Genomic DNA, 20,650 nt, shown 5'->3' on the forward strand with positions numbered 1-20,650 from the left:
ATACGAATTTTGAAATGTAAATCAGTCAAATTCCCATGTAAAGCTTCACATTACATGATAATTGTCGTGGAAAAATGCTCTATATTTCTTATTCGTATGTTTCCCAAAAGGGATAAAAGCTTCTAAATAGAAAAGAGATTTAGTAAAACGTTTTTAATAATAGAAAAATATGTTTTCATCAGAATGTGTTTTGGGGATGAAACATGGAAAGGGAGACTCAGGTCCCAGACCAGAAAATTGACTCCGGGTATTGATGGCCAGAAGTAAAGTTTGAAGTCTAGAAGCCTAAAAATGTATAACTTTATAAACTTAAGTTGTTAGTTCTTTTAAATTTTTTTCCTTAAAATATAAAATATACTATGATAGTGGGAACGGGTGGGAGTTGAGAGTTTGACTTCGCTAGAGCGAGCATGGAGACCTCGTTGCCCTAAAAACCAGAAGTCCCTCCTCATAAGTCAGAGGGTCCACACGACAAAGGCGTGAGACTGATTCTCCCCGGAGTCTTTCTCCAGCATCCAAGAAACGCTACCTTCATGGTTTTTTTTAAACCCTCGATGAAACTTTCCTTTTTCTCGGGTCGTGCCTCATTACCATCTCGGCTAAAGCTTTGCACGCAGTTAAAAGAAAACTTCAGTAGAATGTTCATGTCATCAAAAGGATTCGAACCAAAGAAGCTACACCCTGCTTCTTTAGAATCTGCTCTCCATTCTATGGATGTGCCGACAGGGAACTTTTCAAAACGCACGACGAAGGGGCGGTACTCAATTCATGGCCATAGACTCACCAGAATACGTTTGGAATTCAGCCAAGCCATCTTTGTTACTTACTGAAGTTCTTCAGAAAGTAGTTTGAGCTCAAATCTATTTATATCCGGTTACAAGTAGTTCATTGTGTGTCATGGGATGGTGTTGCAGTTAAACTGTGAAGTGGTTGGACAGAAAATTTACGGTAAAAGTTCAAACTTTCAAGCAGTCCTGCTTGTCACACTTGTGAAATTTCCATGTATCCTCATCTAAATGGTCTCTGCACTGGAAAGCCACAGTCTGGACAATCAATCTTTTTGGTTCTTTATAGTCACACAGCAGCTAGACCTCCATGGATGGTCAAACAAAGTGAACTTCTCTTAGTTCGTGATCCGTTTACACTTGCTTACTTAGTTTAATTATAAAGCAGAGTTATTTATCTTGTAGACAGTCTTCCTAACACATGGTTATCTATCTTGTAGTCTGTCTTCCTAACTCAGAGTTAGTTATCTTCACATCCCTTTCTCGTTTTCCTTTGCCACACTCCGCCCGACATACCCATGGCAGCAAAGCATTTTGATTAAGTTTTGTTTGCTCAGAGCGAGCGGAAACTCTATAATCAAAGGTAATCAACAAACAAATAAAACTGGGTCACACTAACGGTCTATTAAGCCGCTAGAAGCCCATAATTATGGCCCATAGTTGAGAGCTTCTGGCTGACTAGTCTTCTCTTTTCATTGCAGGACATGCTTCACAACGAAGACATCAAACTCGACTGGGACTTCAAGCTGTCCTTGCTAACAGACCTTGTTCGGGTAAGAATCTACCCGACACTTCATGTGGGAGGAATCGTGTTAGAAAGAGGGGTGGGGCAGCACTCTACTGTTGTCTCTAACCTCCAGGGTACGCAGGGGACTCCAAAGCCTCTTTCGTGTTCATTCTACACTGTCAGAAGGAATTTCTCTAATGCAATCGCTCGAATTTCTTCTTTAAGCTATCGGGGAATTAAAGACACATCTAATTAGAATTAAATCCGCCCTGCAAAAGCACATCTGATTGATTAGCTCGCCAAAGACCTGGCAGATAACATTGACTAAAGTTCGTCCCCTTTCTATCTTGCAAGCCCCGAAAATCTGTCTTCAACATAATTCCTCAGGTAAACCGACAGGTAACTTCGGCTTTCGGACGAAACCTTTGTAGGATAATTGTCTTGAGAAGCCTGTCAATGTCGAATGGTTGGGACATGGAAGCAGTAAAGAGCTTCGAGGATTCAATTCGAACTTGAGCATCAAATTTAGTCTGCAACCATGGCAAAGAGTAGAAGCAAAGCAGTGTCCATGAAGTTGCATGAAGAGGTTTGAGAAGCTTTGGTGAGCTACAGCCACACATCTTTTTAAGAATATTTTGACACAAACACGCTTTGAAGACTTTTGTTCAGGATGTACACACGACAAGCATGATTCCTTCAGAACAAACAAACAAAAAAGAAAAAAACAACAAACAAACAAACAAACTCGTCCAATGAAAGGAACTTCCGCCTGGCCTCGCTTTGGGTTTTCCAAGAACTTTCTAACTCTGGGATGAACTCCCGTCATATCCACTGCCAATTCTAAGAAAAAAAAAACTCTACTCTGTTTTCTGGGGATTTTTTAAATTTATCTTTGGACCCATCCATGTATGTTTTAATTAATTGAATTTCTGAGTCCTTGTTCGGGAAGATATAATAACTTCTTTTACTTTAAAGCATTTCTCGTGTCCTTTATAACCTTTTAGGCCTTTAGTGGGCTTCTATTAATAAAAAAAATCACTCTAAATTTTCTGCTTTTAAAACGGAAGGAAATTGTCTGTTTTAATTTAATTTTATTTATTTGGTTTTTTAAAAGCGCTCAGCTTTAGTTACATTGAAGGTTCTTCCTCTTCCATGTAAGTCTCTAATTTAATGTCATTGTTTATCATTTTTACTCTGTAATTGCGTGGTCTATCGCATTTTTGCATTTTTGCATGTAGGAAATACACAAAGGAGAATAAAGAGAAGAATATTGATACTAACAACAACATATAACCAACAAGGGGTTCCCTGAATGTCACTGATCGACATCGGTATCCTACAGGGTCGCAAAACCCTTCTGCGGTGAATTTTTAAAAAAGCAAATCCATCAAGGTCTAGAAAACTGGACAGGGATAGGGTTTCTGTTTGAAATCATATGATAACCTCGACAAATCACTATTGTTCGTTGTTCACGAGCATTGCTGCCCAAGCTGAGTGCTTCACATGACAAAAGCGGTGGAAATATAAAAATGGGGGGAGGAAAGGGAGGAACAAGGAACCGTTCATTCGATTACAGCAGGTCATGGACAGTTTGTTCCACCCCATCCTCGGCCTTAGAAAATTGGGATGTTTTCGGTGCAAGTTAAAAACATTCCTAAAACGAACTGCGTGTGTAGGAGTTCTCCCCCGCAACCACCGCAACCACCACCTGGCTCCGTTACAGGAGCAGCTACTCCTTTCCCCATCATTACATCCACGTAATGGCTTATTAGTCTCTCGTTCCGAATTACCGCTTGACTGAACATAGAACACCTGTGGAACCCAACAAATCCTCACACCTGGAAAGCTGTAAGGTTACACACGCATAGCAGGGTTGCTTTAGTAGATCCAATATGAACTCGCTGTTTTTGTTTGTTTGTTGTTGTTTTTTAGAACTGAAACGCAAAACAGAATTCTATAAAAAAAAATCGGATTTTAGACTTCATAATTTTTTTTAATGTGAAATCCCCCATCAACTAAAAAAAAAAAAGAGAAAATGTTCGTCGCCTGATATCACGTAACGACTGTAAGCCATCGATTTCGAGAAGCAATTAGTGTTCAAACGGAATTCTAGAATTCTTGTCCTTTAAAACCGGATGTTTTCCCTCTTCTTTTCCAGATAGGATAGATGAATGTAATTTCGATTTATTTAATTTAAAATATAAAATGTATAAGAGTTAAGATTCCATTCCCACGACCAAAAGCAAAGATAGATTTTTCTGCCAACGACAAATAATTACCCGAGTGAGTCGAGCTGGGAGAATAATTTGCTGTTAAATTATAGAGCCGTATACATTTGTCGCTAAATTATAGAGCAGTAAACTTTTGTCCTCGCCGGCTCTTCTGCCTGGAGGAGGTGGTCACTGAGTACTGACAAGCTCAAGGAGGGGAGACACTTGTATATGCCGAGGGCTGCAGAGGGTGATGGGTACCGAGCTTCTTGGATGAACTGGACTTCTGGGCGTCTTGACAAGATTTATGACCAAGGAAATCCGATTCTAGAGATAGGAACTTTTTCAGACAATTTGATGTGAAAAGCTAGACACGAAACTACTCAGAAACTTGTGTTATTGGGGCAGCTTGTCTAGCTTGTAAATATTTATTTTTTTTATTTTTATTTATTTTTTTTTTTTCTTTCAATCGGTTGTGCATCATGATTTACTATGTGAGTATTAGTTAAATCATTCATCGAACAATTAATCAATATATTCATTTATACTTTTTTTTTTCGTCATGCAAGGACAAACAAACATTTCCCAAAAATAAATACATCGGCGCAAATCCACACACGTGCATCAGAGATTGCGTCAAAGCGAAAATATCAAGTTAATGAAGTAAACAACATTAACCACCCTTGTTGCTATTTATAAAATTGACTTCCGCCTGCGCAGGGCCTGCGCTACATCCACGGCACACCGCTGAGGCATCATGGGCACCTGACGTCAATGAACTGCGTCATCGACAGTCGGTTTGTCCTGAAAATCACGGACTACGGCATCCCGGGATTGCTGGAACGCAGCAAAACGGACAGAGATTTTGAGGCTAGAGGTGAGACATGCTTTTTTCGGGTGGAGATGGAGGTGGAGGGTAGGGGTAGGGTTGCCAAGGTGCACGCCACGTGACGCGTGAGCTGGATGTGAAGCAATCATGTAAACCGTTGATAGCTTTATGAGCATTTTTAACCAACCTGACCGCCAAGCTGCATTTTTGCACCTGACTCCACTCCTCCCCCGTTGCTGGACCAGTTCATGAACCCGTTTATCTAACAAACATTGACATTGTTATTACATCTTATCATTTTCGTACAAGTTTGAAATAAAAATGTATTAAGTGCGAAGCCTCGTTTTAGCTTTCGGTTTTAGTTAAAAGTATTAAACAATAATTTTAAATAAACTTTTAAGAAAAACAATTATAAACAGAAATTTTAGCTGTGACAAATTTAATAACTTAGCAGCTGCTTAGGCTTAGAGGAACTACAGTACCTGGCGCATTGATCGGAAAAATGCGAGCATCACGTGACAGACTTCACGTGCTTCTGACGTCATTGACAAAAAATTATATATGAGGATAGATTGCAGTCTTATCGAAGGGCCACCCACTGTCGGCAGTGCACGGGGTAAATTACCGCTAGACATTCACACCTTCAGCAGGTGGAGGGGGGATCAAAGAGGCGCGGACTGCGGGGCGAGAAGGTCAGACGGGATGAGGGATGTGACGTGTGCGCGTGCGCGTGCGCGGGCATGTGCGTTTGTTTGTGCGTGTGTACATGTATATGTCGCTTACCAGTTGCCCAAAGTGAGTGAATATGAATATGATATGTGTGTGAGAGAGAGACATCGTGGCCAGACCGCTGCGACAGTGTCATTGGGAGCGATGTTCCTTCTCTCAAACAAACATAAAACTGTTCGCTTCTTTTCTTTTCTTTCTTTTTTTTTCAAGTGATGGCGTCTCTGGTAGATTATGCGGAGACTACCAGCCCTTAAGGCTAACCAAAAATATAAAAAAATTCTGAATCAGGAGTATCCGCACACGACGATCTGAAGCGCGACTTCCTTTCTTTGATCTCCAGGGTTTAGAGAATCTGTGGGTTTAGCCGGCGGCCAACATCAAAGAGTTTCGTGAACCCTGTTGACCTTATTGTGTTTTTTCTGAATGCGTGACTTGAGTCTCTGAATCCTGGCAGATTATTTATAGGTCTCACCCCCCCCCTCTCACACACCCTCTGAAGTCAACTCTGTGAATGGAGAGCTCCTTTAACACCAAGATAACTCTCTTGTCACTAACATGTCCTGGGTTTAAATCTCGTCTCGCTGGAAGTGCACACGCCGAGATTCTCGTTTGATACTCCCGTTTCCTTCCACCCTATCCGATAGCCATTAGGCATTCTCTCCCCTCCACTTTAGGATGACAAAACAATTTTCTTTACATGTATGGTCTGGCACAATGAACACCATGAGCACGCCATGATATAAGTTTTTCTCTCATTTTTGAGTGTCGTGTTTGTACATCTCGTGCTCTGCTGTCGGCCTTTTTTTCTGTCAGTCTGTTTGTCAGCCTGCTGTTTGCCTGTCTGTCAATCTGCTGTTTATCTAACCTCTGTCAGTCTGCATGCTGGTATGTCGGTCTGCTAGGTTCTGTGTCGGTTGGTCGGTAGGCCTGTCTGTCTAATGTCAGTCTGGCTTTTGGACTGTCGTCAGTCTGTTTGTCTGTATATTGTTGGCCAGTCTGTTTTCTGTTGGATGGTCTGTTTGTCGGCCTGTAGTTGTATATCTGACTCTTGAGGGAATGTGAGAGTTTAAGAACACACAATGTTGTAACTGGACACGACTTTGCGCGCGAGCTTTGGAAGATTTCCATCTATCATCCATTTGCTTTGTTCCAGCCTGTATTGGAAGAGATACAAGAACACGACACGAAAATTAATGCCGGGATTTCCGGAATTGTGTTAGTTTTTATGTTTTTAGTGGCAAAAGTGAAAAGAAACATATAACCCCATTCAAAGTTTCGTTTTTATAATGATCATATGATATCACCGACAAGACTTTACCCTGAACGAACATACATCATTTACCGTTGGCCTTAGACAACAAAATTATTCTAGAATTTTTCTTTGACTGGGATACATTTCTGCTTTTTTATTATGTATTTCCTTTTGGTATCATTTTTCTCGTCATATTTGTGGCACAGTAATCCTGCTTTTGTTGACCGGATTTCCGAGTGAGACATTTGGGTTAATGAACCTTACAGTGCACACCGTTCATCTGCACCCTAGTCACACATAGGTCGACAAATAGTACACCTCCAGATAGTATAGACTTGTACTAGCATTGTGTTAGGTCAAGATAGTCCCTGTGGGGCCTGAGGTGTTACAGACAAAATTATTTCAAGATCAGCTTTAATGTAGGGCGGTGGCCATCTGTTTCAGACCTTCTGTGGACGGCACCAGAGCTGCTGAGAGACGAAGAACTGCTTAAACGTGGAACGGACAAAGGCGACATCTACTCTATCTCCATCATCTTCCAGGAGGTGGCGCTGCGCAGTGAGCCCTACAGTTCACATGTTCTCACGCCAGAAGGTCTGTGGAACTTTCTAACAGCTTTTCTGCAAAACCTTTCTATGTGTGTGTGTGTGTGTTTGTGTGTGTGCGCACCTGTATGTGTATCAGCAAGTGTTGTGTGTCTGTGCATACTTTCTTTCATTCCATGTGACATCCAGTCAGCTACTCACCTACTTTTTTAATCATTTAGCATCACTGGTTGTGTGTTACATAGAAGTTATCTCGTCCACATTGCTCTAAACTCGTCAGATCACCGAAGAAGATGAATTGTCGTTTGATGCGCTTTGTTCGCTAAATTAACCAGCGAGAACATGAGAATGAAGACATTTATTGTTAAAAACTCTATTATTCTCCTTCACACGAGAGAGAAGGATAACAATAACTAAAGCATCTCTCCTAAGCAGAAGTTAGTACTCACAGAAAGAAATCCCAGGATTTAGAGAACGGAAAAGTGTCTTTAAGAATATTTGAAATTCAGGAAAGATAGGGTTTACAATTGTCTCATTTTCTAAAATAATTTATGGCACACTATAATATTTATCATTGTATATCATGACTCCTAATTAACTTTGTATGATAGTCTTGTTTATACTTTATCTTTCACTTGCAACATCAGCTGTTTAGAGTTGAATATTGAAAGGTGTAAGTGTCCGATGTTTCAAACATTTTATTCCTTGAATGAGATTATGCTACTTTCTTTCGTATTGTCAGTTCGTCTAACATCTTGACTTTTGTAAAATGTAATCGCATGTCATGCACTCTGCGCTGTTTTTATTCTTGAGCTTGCTTTTTTAAATTTGGCGAAGACTAGTTATTTTCAGTTTTGTTTGATGCCCTCTAAGCAATCAACTGCACTTTAAAACTCGCAAAGGTCTTTCACTTAATTGCATTTCATGGACCTATTTTATTTCTTCTTTTCCGAGCAGGTTCAATAAGTTCTGATTATATTTTCAATTTAATGCTCCTGTATCGAGCTTCACTGAGTCATAAAAACATTTACTCCTCACATGACCTTTAAACAAAAGTAATATGTTATTTGACATTTCTTACTTTCTATTTTAAGCTTTGCGCAGATGTTCAATATTTTGTCAATCTTAACGAGGATTAATATTCTAAAACATAGAAAGAGTAATAAATATAAAATGAGAACATAAACCTGATAGATTAACAAGTGTTGTGGGAGTTGTTGAACGTCGATCAAGTCAGTCGCCATTTTAAAACCTCACAGTTGAGCACAAAACAAGAATGTAAACAAGAAAACACATCGATGCTTCAGGTCTTTTTTAATCAAGGGAACTCACATATGTCCCCTCCATTTACAAGTCACATGTAAATAAATACACAAAAACATCCGACTTAAACCGATGAAAATAAAACCTCCTCCCATCTTGTTTTTATAGAAGAAGCAATTGTATTGCTTTCAGTAAATTAATGTTCTTTAGAGAACTGCGTGTCACCCTAACATTGAGATTTTTGCCTTGAGTGAGAGATGAACAGCACGTGACAGCTTTAATGCACCAATGGCATCGTCAGAACCTCTGCCAACAACGCATGAAAGCTTTCTCATTAGAAAATTACCGCGAAGAACGAGGACCTGCCAAAAATAACATTCAGCAGAATTTTATTTTCGTGTAAAATTTCTTGGGACAAAATCTTCTTCCCCTTAAAACCTTCAGTCCATTATACACGTTCCTCATCCTAATATGTCACTAAACCTGATTTATGTCTTGCTAAATCAGATTTATTTTGTCAACTTTCGACTTCAAGCCAACATTACATTTTTCTGACTAAACATGTCAAAGCATTTCTCGGTCGGAAAAAACAATTCTATTGTATGCCTGTGCTTTACCAATGTGCTCTCGATTTGTTTTGTCGAGACCAGGGGCTAGCTACACAACATGTTTGGAAAACGTAAAACCGTTTTAAAGAAACAAATTTAAAAACTTTTTTTTTTCGTTGCTATCACATTTAGACGAGTTGCACAACTAAATACGAAAAAACTGTGCTGACAGGAACGAAAGTCTGGCTTAAACAGTTTTGTTATCTTCTGGGAAACAATTTTGTTTTCAAAGTTCTAAACTTTTGTTGTTGTGCACTATGTTTGTAAAATTGATTATCTAAATAGATTGAAGCCTAAAAGTGTTTAAAATTAGAAATGTGTTGTGCAACTGGCCCTTGAGCTTAAAATGGATAATTTGTGGAACAGGATGTAAAATGTGGTCTACATTCGTTCTGATGGCTACAAAACATTCATCATGTTCATTTTTTTTTCTTCAAAGTGTTGTGGTATTCGTATAAAGAACCACAGTCATCTTAGTTAATATATATTTTATTTTTTTGGGTTTTTTGCAGAGATTATCAAGAAAGTGAAGAAGCCACCTCCTTTGTGCCGTCCCTCCGTTTCACCCCAGGCCGCCCCTCCTCAGTTCATACAGACGATGAAGATGTGCTGGTCCGAGATGCCGGACATGCGGCCAAGTGTGGAAGAAGTCTACGAACAGTTCAAGAAACTTACCGGTGGAAAGTAAGTCTGGACATTATTAATTCGAAATTTCTTGGTATGTCCTGACTCTCTGCCATAGCATGGCGAGGACTTTAGTCCACTTGACATCATCTTGATGCCATCCATCGAATTAATTCCAGGTTCTCTCTTCTGCAGTCTGTTTTTACAGTTGTCAGAACCACAAAGTTGCAGCGATGCTGACGATGATGATGTGATTCCAGCTGTTAGTGATGGTCTAGTGATGCTGTTCACTTCCTACCAAGCCTTTATTTTCGTCGCTTTTCTGTTAATGGATTTGGCAATTGATGGGTGTTAGATAAAAAGAAAAACGAGACAAATTGAATGAAAAGATAACAAGTTGATAAAATAGACAGACATTTGCTAGCTAGATGAATGCCTTGGATTCATCCATTAATTGAGTAATTAATTTTGGTTTAAACCAAATGTTTTTGAAAGCTGTCGACACAAAGAACAAATGAAACAGAAAGGAGAGATAGAGAAGAGGAGGAGAGACATCAGACAAGGAGACAGAAAGGCATAAAAAAATAAGAGAACCACAACTGTTGTTTCGCTATTTGATTTGCATAAGACTGTTGAGAGATATCATTTCCTTTAAATATATATTTTACTTTGTAGTTCTCTGCACCTTTTTCTTCAAAGTCTACGATTGACGATTTCAAGTGGTTTCTCAAATTTCTCTTTTTTATTTTTTGTCAAATACTTTTTCTGCGGTAAGATGGTGAAGTTGGATAACAGGAAAGGTGAGATGGGTACAGATTTACCACCAAAAATCCTAGACAGTTCTTTACATAAACACAGCAAAGTGTATGGATCGTCAGTGCACGTGGTAGTAGCCACCGCTGACCCTTCCAGACGACCCTCATACATCTTCCTTTAACCCGTGCAATCCTCCCCCTCCCCCTGGAGCATCTAACACCCCCTACTGCCCCATTTGCCTTCCCTCCTTCCCTCTTTCCATCGGTTAGTGTAACGGAAGTGAAGGCCGTTTTAATTTCCCACCAATCAGCTTGCAGCCAGGATGCATTTAGGAAGCGCTCGTCCCGCAGGTTAATTAACCCCGGAGAGACGATCCCAGGCATATGGAGACCACAAAGGGACGCTGGGAAGGCTCCATAGCAGAACCTACTCTGATCTTACTTCTCGGAAAGGAAGCAGAACTTCTTGAGGTCCATTGCCATCTTTTTTCCTCCTTTCCTACCCCTCCTCTCTTTCTTTCCTTCACTCCCTCAACTGAATTGGGATAAAATCCAACTTAAAGACCAAGTAGGGAGTATTATTTTACATCTTTCTATTGAGCTACTTTCCTATTTATTATTTTCAACTGAGTCTTGAAAATTCCAGTCTTCATTATTGTACAGGCATGAGTATTTTCCTGGCTGATTTTATCGCTCTTTCCCCGGGAATGTCGTGAGCATTAGCAGGATGAACCTTTACATTCACTGAACTGGAAAGCAATCTCCAGGCAAAGAAGACAAAAAATAATAGGATTGCCAGTAAATCGTATTATACTACCGATGACTAATTACGAACTACGATGACACTTTTCGTTGTGGTTGTCATCAAGACTTGAAAAGAGACCACGATGATGGCAAACTCTTCGAAATAATTGTTTTAATTATTTTTTCACGAGTGAAAATAATTGTTTGTCGTAATTACTTGTTCGGTTGCCAGACTGGAGAATGATCAGTGAGGTAGAACCAGAATCAGCTTGTAAGAGAAACAGAAAGGAAGAAGGAGAAGGATGTCATGGTCGAGTGGACAGATCCAGCACTGACAGTAATGAGATGTGGTCTTGTTGATAACAGAGTAAATTATCATTACTCACAGCAACCCGTGTCTGTCAAATGATTCTCGAGATAAACCAATCGAAATGGTTCAAGCAGAGTGTGTCAAAAAATGTTTCAGGAGCTAGAGCAGCAAAGTCTAGCTGGCATTGTAGGAACTGATGCAATCGAATATTCGAGAGTGTAAAACTCCTGAGGCAGCCCATGAGAGATGACATGACCATAAATCTGCAGAAACAGTGCAGAAGATGGCGGTCGTCTAACTCTGTGACATGTAATATGTGAAAGGACATCGCACGGTGCGGGCCCTCGGGTTGTTATATGATGAGATGATGATGGGATGATGATATCTTGAGGGACACCACAAAGGAAGGGTTGGTCTGGCTGTACCAGGAGTTCTCTCGTTCTGTGCTTGTTGTTCGCGAAATAAAGAAGTAATGAGGAAATGCTCATCCTGTTTCTTTCTTTCCTTCTCCACGAAGACTGTCAGACTCATTGGTTTTCCCTATAAAGATTTTCTCTCAGTGTCTGTCTGTCTGTCTGTCGTTTCTTTCTTTCTTTCTTTCTTTTTCTTTCTTTCTTTCTTTCTTTCTTTCTTTCTTTCTTTCTCACATAAAGTATAAAAGAAAGGTTTTGCCTGCCGCAACTATGGATTGGCTCCTAAGACAACATTTTATGCTAGCTTTAATTACATTAGCTCGAACTCATTTAAGTGGGTTCGTGCATGTGTCCATAATAATTCTTCTTTACAACTATTTGATGCTTAGCAGAAATAGCGTATGAGCAAAGAGTTTCAGTGGGAGGGTGGTGAAGAGGTAATAAACAGGAAACTGGCTTGCTGCTTCAGCTAATTATATTTGTGTTTATGACTGAACTAACGAATTTTGATGTCTGTCTGTCTGTCCGTCCGTCCGTCCGTCCGTCCGTCCGTCCGTCCGTCCGTCCGTCCCTCCGTCTGTCTGTCTGTCTGTCTGTCTGTCTGTTTCCCAATCTGTTTCTGCTTCTATCCGTGTGTCTGCATTGATCAGGAAGGCAAACATTGTGGACACCATGTTCAAGATGCTGGAGAAATACTCCAACGACTTGGAAGACATTGTGGCTGAAAGAACAATGCAGCTTGAGGAGGAAAAAAAGAAAACGGATCAGCTTCTATTCAGGATGCTGCCCTCGTGAGTAGCCTTCATCGGCTGACGGCCGCTTCTTTGTTGCTATATCTGTACTTTTCGGTCGTGCAATCTCATTAATGATCACGTGCATACAGACCAAAATGCAGGTGTGTATAACCCTGCACGGAAATGCCTCTCACACAAGTAATGAGAGGCTGAGGTTCATTAGGCCCATAATTTCATCCAGACTTTGCAGCTTCCCTTCCATTAGCGAGTTCCGTGGCATGTCAAGCTCTTACGAGTATGTTTGCATTTCAGAACAATGGCGGTAAGAAACAAAAAGGTAGCGAAATCTTTTTTTTATTATTTTATTTATTTATTTTATTTTTTTTATTTTTATTTATTATTATTTTTTTTTTTTTGCAGAACCGTTGCGGAAAGCCTCAAGATGGGGCGCAACGTGCAGGCTGAGCAGTTTTCAGAGGTCACCATTTACTTCAGTGACATCGTGGGCTTCACGACCATCTCTGCCAGGAGCACACCCATGGAGGTCGTTGACCTGCTCAATGACCTGTACACCATGTTTGACGCCACCATAGAGCTGTACGACGTGTACAAGGTAGGTGTCAAACGGTACCATAATTTTTTTTAATGGCAGTTAGTAATAAGATAAAATGGAAGTTATTCATGAAATAAATTTCTATGCAGTCATTAAGGTGAGAAATGACAATTGTTCATGGGATAAATTGGAAATCGACTTAAAAACACAATTTTCAACCAGAAATTTATTAATGATATAAATTATAATTATTCATGATATAATTAAATTATTGCTAAATTTCTGATTCTCCTTGCTCAAGGTTGAGACAATAGGCGATGCATACATGGTGGTCAGTGGACTTCCGATCAGGAACGGCAATCGCCACGCAGGGGAAATAAGCACGATGGCCCTTGACCTCTTGTCGCAGTGCGGTCACTTCACGATCAGACACATGCCGGCTGTACCTCTCAGGCTCCGCATCGGCCTCCATACAGGTAATATTTACCATTATTTACCAATTATCATACCATCAGCACATAGGTATCACTCAGGTGTCTTACTACAATGTAGATTATTGTCTCCCTTTGGACAGTATTAGTTTGTCTCCTTTCTTCAGTTATCGTTCGTCCACGCAATAACTAAAGACCGTTTAATACCGGGTCCTGGGTGGACCAGGCAGGCACCAGCTCAAATGTCGGTACGATCCGTGCATCTGTTACCGGAACTACATTTGCTGATCTCCTGGCCCTGGGGTAACATGATGCACGCAGTCTGGCCAGGAATTCCTAATCGTGGATTACATAAGACGAAACTGTTTGGTATGCCACGACTCCCTGGCATAGGATGGAGTGGATTTAGTCCAGTTAGCATCCTCTTGATCCTGTAGAGGCTATGCCATCCATGCCTAGTTGCTGTTGTCACGATGATTCTTATGCAACCAACGTTGGCCCTTGCCATCAGATTGCAGGTCAAATTTCTGGAGTTTCTCTGTAATGTTGGACGAAGGCTGTTAAGTCCTTCAAAAGAACATAGATTGCAGTTAGACAAATAAGATGCACAGATTGAATGTCCTGGGGAATAGAACAAGGTGAACGGCAACGACAGTCATAGGCTCTACAAAATATGGAAGCCTGTCCCTCTGGAGAAAATGATGTCCACGCAGGCTTCTCCGTGGATCGTTGACAAAAATCGAAATTTGCTGATGAGAGTGTTTTTACATTTGAGCTCAGTATCTGCTGAATGCATCGAAGGAAAAAGAATTATTACGAGCATTTATCTCCGCTGAGGACTTTGCTGTCTGCATTGTGAAACTCCTCAGGTTTCTGCTAATTTGCGTCCGTCCATTCAACCACCCATTCATCGTCTTCCCTTGTCCTAGATTTCATGCCTGTGTGCTTGTCTTTTCTAAGTTTGTTTTGTGTGTGGAAGTGTGTGCGTGCGTGCGTGCCTTACTTAGTTGTTTTGTTTTTGTTTGTTTTTTTTTTAAAGTGTCAGTAGGCAGAAAGTAGAAATGTTCATTTTTACCAATGTCTGCTTTTCTTTAAATCAACTTTTTGTCGTTGAGACAATAATCATGATAATTTTCAAGAAAAACAAAAACATAAAGCAAAGCGGGTGTCTGCAGATGGTACCTCCTCTTATCCACCCTTTGGAAAATGAGATTCCGTCGAGCATGAAAAATCCTTCTTCGGACTACCTCCAGCCAGAGTTCTCCCTATCGACTGATAAGATTACAGAACCTGATTCCCTCTCTCAGCTTTTGACCTTTGGCGATGTCTCATTTGTTGAAGTTCGCACGCTAGGACATTGGGAGACCCTGGGAGGGAGCCGGCAAGTCCAGCAAAGCAATACTTTGTGCGTCCTCTCCATCCGCCCTTTCCGCTGGAGAGATAGAGCTTTCACAGTTCACGGCTCTTGATCATCAGTAGTCATTTTCCCCAGCTGTGTCTTTCTCGAACCTTCTACGGTTTGCACTCAAAATTGTTCAACTTACTTTCCAAGGCACACACACACAAACACACAAACACAAAAACACATGCTTACTCCACCTATGTATGTATTCGCAACCAGAAAGTACTTTGCAAGAGATTTATATCAGTTGCTGAATATAAGTATCAACGAAAATTCAATACTAGTTCTAGTCTTTAAATCAGTTTTTTTAAATTACAGCTTACGAACGACTAATAACTGGTTAATACATTCTTCGTTGATCTATAGCTTCTAGTCGTTAAAGGGCGAGTGTGGTATGAACATTTCTTTTTAATGACTAAATAAAGCTCGCTTGAATCAACTATATCTCCTAAATTTAGGGCAAAAAAGCTTAATTTTGTTTCAAGGTACATACATACATCACTAATTCGCCTTGAAATACCTGCTCGTGACGTCACCTTTGTACACAGCTAATACTAATAATACATGACCCTACCTCTCTTATTGGGTAAAAAATTCAACCTTTGCACGTACTATCCTCATGTTTGTGTTGGTGACCTCTTCCTGAGGATTGTGATGTTTGTAGAGAACGAGAGAGTTTTACCAGATTTGATAAAATAATATCCTGCACTGACATACTCAATAAGTAGAAAAAAATGTTTCCCACGAGAACTTTAAAAAAAGTGTCTGGATTTTGATAAAAACCTGAACAAGACCTTAAAAAAAAAAAAAGGAAAAAACTTTTTTTTGCCTGCGGTGTTTTCGCATACTGGGTACCTGGAGAGTGTCTCCATTTTCATCTTGATCCTTCTTGACTGCTGTTTGCACTTTTGCTCTTCTTTTATCGACACCATCAAGCAAACAGCTTATCGCGGGGTTTATCTCTTTATGCTGTTTGTTAAAACATTTTAGACTACTTTACACAGTGGGAAAGCAGCTCTTATTCCGGATGTCCTTCACTTGCAGATAAAAACACTCATCATCTCCTGGACCGCTCTCCACAACGCACGTGACTTTGTTTTCATCAAAAATATTTTGAAATTGTGAAACCCACTATTATATTTTTAAATGCTGAACTAACGAAATTTCGTACATTCTATCGTATGGTGTTGGTATTCTCTGAGCTATATATTTTGTATTTTATTCTCAGCCTATAAAAATATGTTTATGTGTGACAAACATGTATGAAAAACGTGTTTCGAAAAACGTGTTTCAATGATAAATTGAATGTACTCATAACATTCTGTTTTAAAAGTGACTAAAGTCTGTTTCTGAATGATAAACAAGCAGTGTACGTGTGTGTACGGACATTCCAAGAACATGTTTATGCGTGCAGAGAAACCATTTCCTTTCTGTGTCAATGCCCCGCATCTGAGCTCTGCGTGATATTTAAATCGCATTCATCAGTCAAAAGACTTGAGAGTCCAACGACATTTAGCCGCAAGTTTTCACGAGGGAAGACTCCCCCGCTGTGCAATTTTTTTAATTATTTCTACCATCCCTTCCTTATTCATCCACCCTCACTCCATACTTCTTTCCTGCGTGAGCTGTAGTCGCTTAGCGTGACTTCCCTTAGTCACCTCGTATTAGCACCTTGCTGATTCCTTGGTCTCGTAGAAAGCTCGAGCATCCCTGGTGAAGCTTCAGCTTCTCAATAGTTCATCTGTGGCCAAAGAATCGAGCGATGGTGGACCAATTATTGCCAGGATCCTCCTTGCTTGCTGTGACTACAAAGGCTTGTGGGTATCTAAGCCTTAAAGTCCTCGACTTGATCTCAGTCTTGATAGATGTCGCCACCTACATATCTAAGTGTAGATAAAAGAAACCCGTGGGGCAGACAAGTAACCTTAGTCCATGGCTAGTGTGTTTCACACATCTCCCCTCAAAAAAAAAAAAAAAAAAGAAAAGCCGACGCCACAAGCTGTCTTCCAGGGATCGATGGTGTGATGCTGGTGTCGAGAGTGCACTTACATTGCTGCTGGTCCAGCGATGCTGTTGCTGCTGTGGGCTCACTAGACGAATGTCCTCCATCTTTGTCATGAACTGGCGTGCTGCCACGTCTCATCCTGGTGTAAGAATGATCCATTGGGGTGGATGGGGGCAAAAAGACGATCTTGCACGTGAGCACCAGGCTGGACTCGTTAACCATTATCCAGTCATCGGGTGAGCCATTAGCCACTAAACCTCGTTAACCGTTAACCACTCGTGTCCAAAGTTTGGACCTCAAACTCTGCACGTTCGAGAGAAGACAACACGGTGCTCGCTGGTGCCACTACGACGTCGTTTCTTGTAACCATGGAAACACACGCCGGTCTCCGGGAGGAGGCAGGGGGCGGAAGCTGTGGTACGACAAGCTCCGGTATCCCACCCACTCGCGAAAAAAAAAAAAAAAAAAAAAAAAAGACCGCGGGGATTTCACAACTTAAGGGCAATCATTCAGAGAGAAAGCCAGCGGTGGGAGCCATTTTTTATCTGACAAACAAGATTTATAGCGTGGCTGACAAACCTCCGAGACGGCAGTCGGCGGAAAGATTGTTTCTCATGGGTTGTCCATCACGTGCATCTGAGAGACTGAATGTAGTTCACAGAGGAACTGGTACGAGACAGAGACTGCTCGCCATTAGAACTTTTCCCCCTCAAACCTCCTTCCCCTCCCTTTTCCCCCCAAGTTTCCTTTCTATGTACGTGTTTCAGACAAGAATGGAGATAACTCTTTACAGGCCATTACCATTTCATCTGACGTCATTACACCGTCATCATACCCGTCATCATACCCGTTGTTATACCCGTTATACTCTAAGGTAGAAGGTTGTTCTTGAGTGCAGTTGCCTGTCATCAGCAAAGAATCACCAGAGCTGATAGCTAAACTGGGAAAAGGACAGACCAACAGTCCAGACTGATAAAGTATTCACTCCCCTTCCTGAGCCAGACAGAGAATGAGACTGATCAGAGTTGATTTTTGATCGATGGCTGACGCAGGTAGAACAAGAAAGGTTAGCCACTAAATGCGATTTTAAAGGAGAAAGCACCCTGAATAAATAAACGAGAAACGCGGGTGGAGTTACTCTTCACACGCTGGACGTCTACAAGAGATCCTTGGCCACGCTCCGAAGACACCCAAGCTGTACCCTTATCTTCATCACCATGGCGACCAGTCGCGGTTTTAATGGAAAGATAAGAGCTAACCCTCTTCTTTCTGTCATGATGTGGATACCTCAAGAATCTGCACAACATGTACTTCACTGTGAGGACCAGAGATTTCAGAACAGAAGACAAAACATTGAATTGATTAGCAAACTATTGGACACCTACTTTCATTTTTAAAATAAAAAAATGGAACACGAAGACATAATGGCAGACGAAAGAACGGAAGTACGCAGGCAGACAGAAGACTGAAAGAGAATTGTTTGTCGTGGATCCCATGACTTAAAATTTCTCACCGCGGTTTTCTGGTTTTTGTTTGTTTGTTTGTTTGTTTGTTTGTTTTGTTTGTTTGTTTGTTTTGGTTTTTTGTTGTTTTTTTTTGTTGTTTTTTGGTTGTTTTTTTTTTCTTCGTTCAATTTTACAAACATATTTCTTCCGTCAGTTTGTGTGTGTGTGTGTGTGTGTAAAAGAGTGTTTGCAAAGAATTGTTTACTGCGTTTTGATTGGCTAAGTTTTCATGTGACGCACAAAGGATTATGTCCTGATGTGTATACATGTGTAATGAAAAGATATGCGAGATTAAATATTTAAAAGTAAAAGTAGTCTCCATCACTTTAAAAAAAAAAATGAAACCTTTTTAACCCATGTACTTTTAGAGAAACCTTTCGGATATTTTTCCCCATCTTGTGTTTGTTTGCTGGTGTTTATTTGAAAGAAGGAAGAAATGTCCAGCATTCCCCACTACCCTTAAAGGATGGAGAGGTGACATCCCCTCTCATTATCCAGACTCTGGAGAAGTATTTCGTAAAGAAAGTGTACAATCCTTCATCGGGCTCTGAGCTCAGCTGAGAATGATCAGAAGCCATCAGCTCTCTAATTACGAACACAGTTTCAACAATGAATGCTATTTCGAGTTGCTGAGAGGAGGATGGAGGCACTGGCTACCCTGCGACCAAAAGCTTGGTGGGACTGGGTGGGTGGGTAGGGTTAGGGGTGAGACCCAATCACAAAGACTGCCCTGGAGGCAGAGCTAAGCTAACAGTCTTAGCTGGTGAAAGGAGCAAGGACAGCTGATCACAGAGGAAGCCAAACTCATTACCGTGAGGACGGGGAAATCCCAACGGTAAAGGTTTACATCTCTTTCCCTTTTCCCAGTCCTCGATCTTTCTCCTTCTGTTCTCTTTTTATTGAATTTCATATTTTATCTCTTGACTTTCTTTCTCCATTTTTTATTTATTTATTTTATTTTAGTTTGTTTTTGTTTCGGTTTTTTTTTGTTTTTTTTTTTTTTTGTTTTTTTGTTTTTTTTTATTTATTTATTTATTTTTTTGCTTAATCTTTTCTTCTTTTATGTTTCATTGTCAGTTTTTTTCCTTTCAATTTCTTGTTTTGTTTTTCCATTCTCTCTCTCTCTTTTAACTCCTTTTTCTTATATCCTCTCCTATAATTTTTTCAGTCTATCCCTCATCCTATTCTTTTCTCTCTTGTTCCTTCTTTCTATTTTCGTTTTTTTTCCTCTCTTCTTTCTAGTTTACCTTTCTTTTTAAGTTTCTTTCTAGCTTTACTTCCCTCTCTTGAATTTTTTTCCACTCTCTTCTTTATCCTCTCATATCTCACTGTTTTTTTATTCCTAATTTTTTTTTCTTTTTCGTCTGATTTTCTTCTTTAACTTTGATCTTTTTACCTCAAAATTTATACTTGTGGGTTGTCATGCCTCTCAGAAGATACAAGATACACAGAGCCTCTTATCAGGTTCAGTCCATCCAAACACCGGAAACTTTTAGAGTGGAAAATGTTAGGCGCCGAATTATTTCCGACAGGATGTGCTGACCTAATTCGGAAAAGCCTTTTCAACTCTTTTTCTGTCGCCTACTTCTATTTTTCTCTGATGGCTTATGATAATTTTCTCTTGTGGCTCAGCTGTACTGTTGCTGTGGAGACTACAAATGCATCAGTCAAGTCACGGTTCTTTCAACGTGAGGCAGGAACTGTGCGTGCGCGCATGCGCGTCGGTAGGAGGGTAGGTTGGAGCGGGTGGTGTGACCGAGAAAATAATGAGGGACTGCAATTAACCTTTCAGCGGTGATCAACAAAGTAATTACTTATCTAGAAGCAGCCACTCTGCACATTTGGTCGAAAAGTGCAGCGTCCGCAGCTGTTCCTCGTGGCATCCGATTCCTTGACAAATTTCCGTCAGCTGACCTCTGACCCGGATATCCAGACTGGTTTCAAGTCAGACATCATCTCACACAATCCAACCTGCCGAACAGCTGGGGCTTTTTTTAAAGGCTGCGAGCGATGTTTTCTTCCCATCATCTAACTTTTTACAAGAATGTTGCATTCTGGGGGCAATTTTGAAAATGTTAGCCAACGTCCACGAGGCAGGTGAATACTTCACCGCTGCTTGTACCTTGTAACGATCCGAAAAAATAAAGTTATCTTCCTTCAAAATTCGTGGAATCTAAAAATAGAGGCCAGCTGTTGCTGTCACGTGTTCGAGTGATTCTGTATTAG

General features: G+C 40.5%; 1 protein-coding gene across 1 annotated transcript in view; it reads left to right on the forward strand.

The window, feature by feature from the left end:
- Positions 1 to 20,650, forward strand: part of LOC112555351 (olfactory guanylyl cyclase GC-D-like) — a 75,065-nt gene that overhangs the window by 41,533 nt on the left and 12,882 nt on the right. The window contains exons 8-14 of the mRNA XM_025223711.1: positions 1,487 to 1,558; positions 4,443 to 4,599; positions 6,977 to 7,126; positions 9,461 to 9,632; positions 12,445 to 12,585; positions 12,949 to 13,141; positions 13,383 to 13,557. Of these exons, the coding sequence (XP_025079496.1) occupies positions 1,487 to 1,558; positions 4,443 to 4,599; positions 6,977 to 7,126; positions 9,461 to 9,632; positions 12,445 to 12,585; positions 12,949 to 13,141; positions 13,383 to 13,557 (1,060 nt within the window). The remainder of the gene's footprint in view (positions 1 to 1,486; positions 1,559 to 4,442; positions 4,600 to 6,976; positions 7,127 to 9,460; positions 9,633 to 12,444; positions 12,586 to 12,948; positions 13,142 to 13,382; positions 13,558 to 20,650) is intronic.

This window comes from Pomacea canaliculata, linkage group LG14 (assembly GCF_003073045.1).
Source record: "Pomacea canaliculata isolate SZHN2017 linkage group LG14, ASM307304v1, whole genome shotgun sequence".
Lineage (NCBI taxonomy): Eukaryota > Metazoa > Mollusca > Gastropoda > Architaenioglossa > Ampullariidae > Pomacea > Pomacea canaliculata.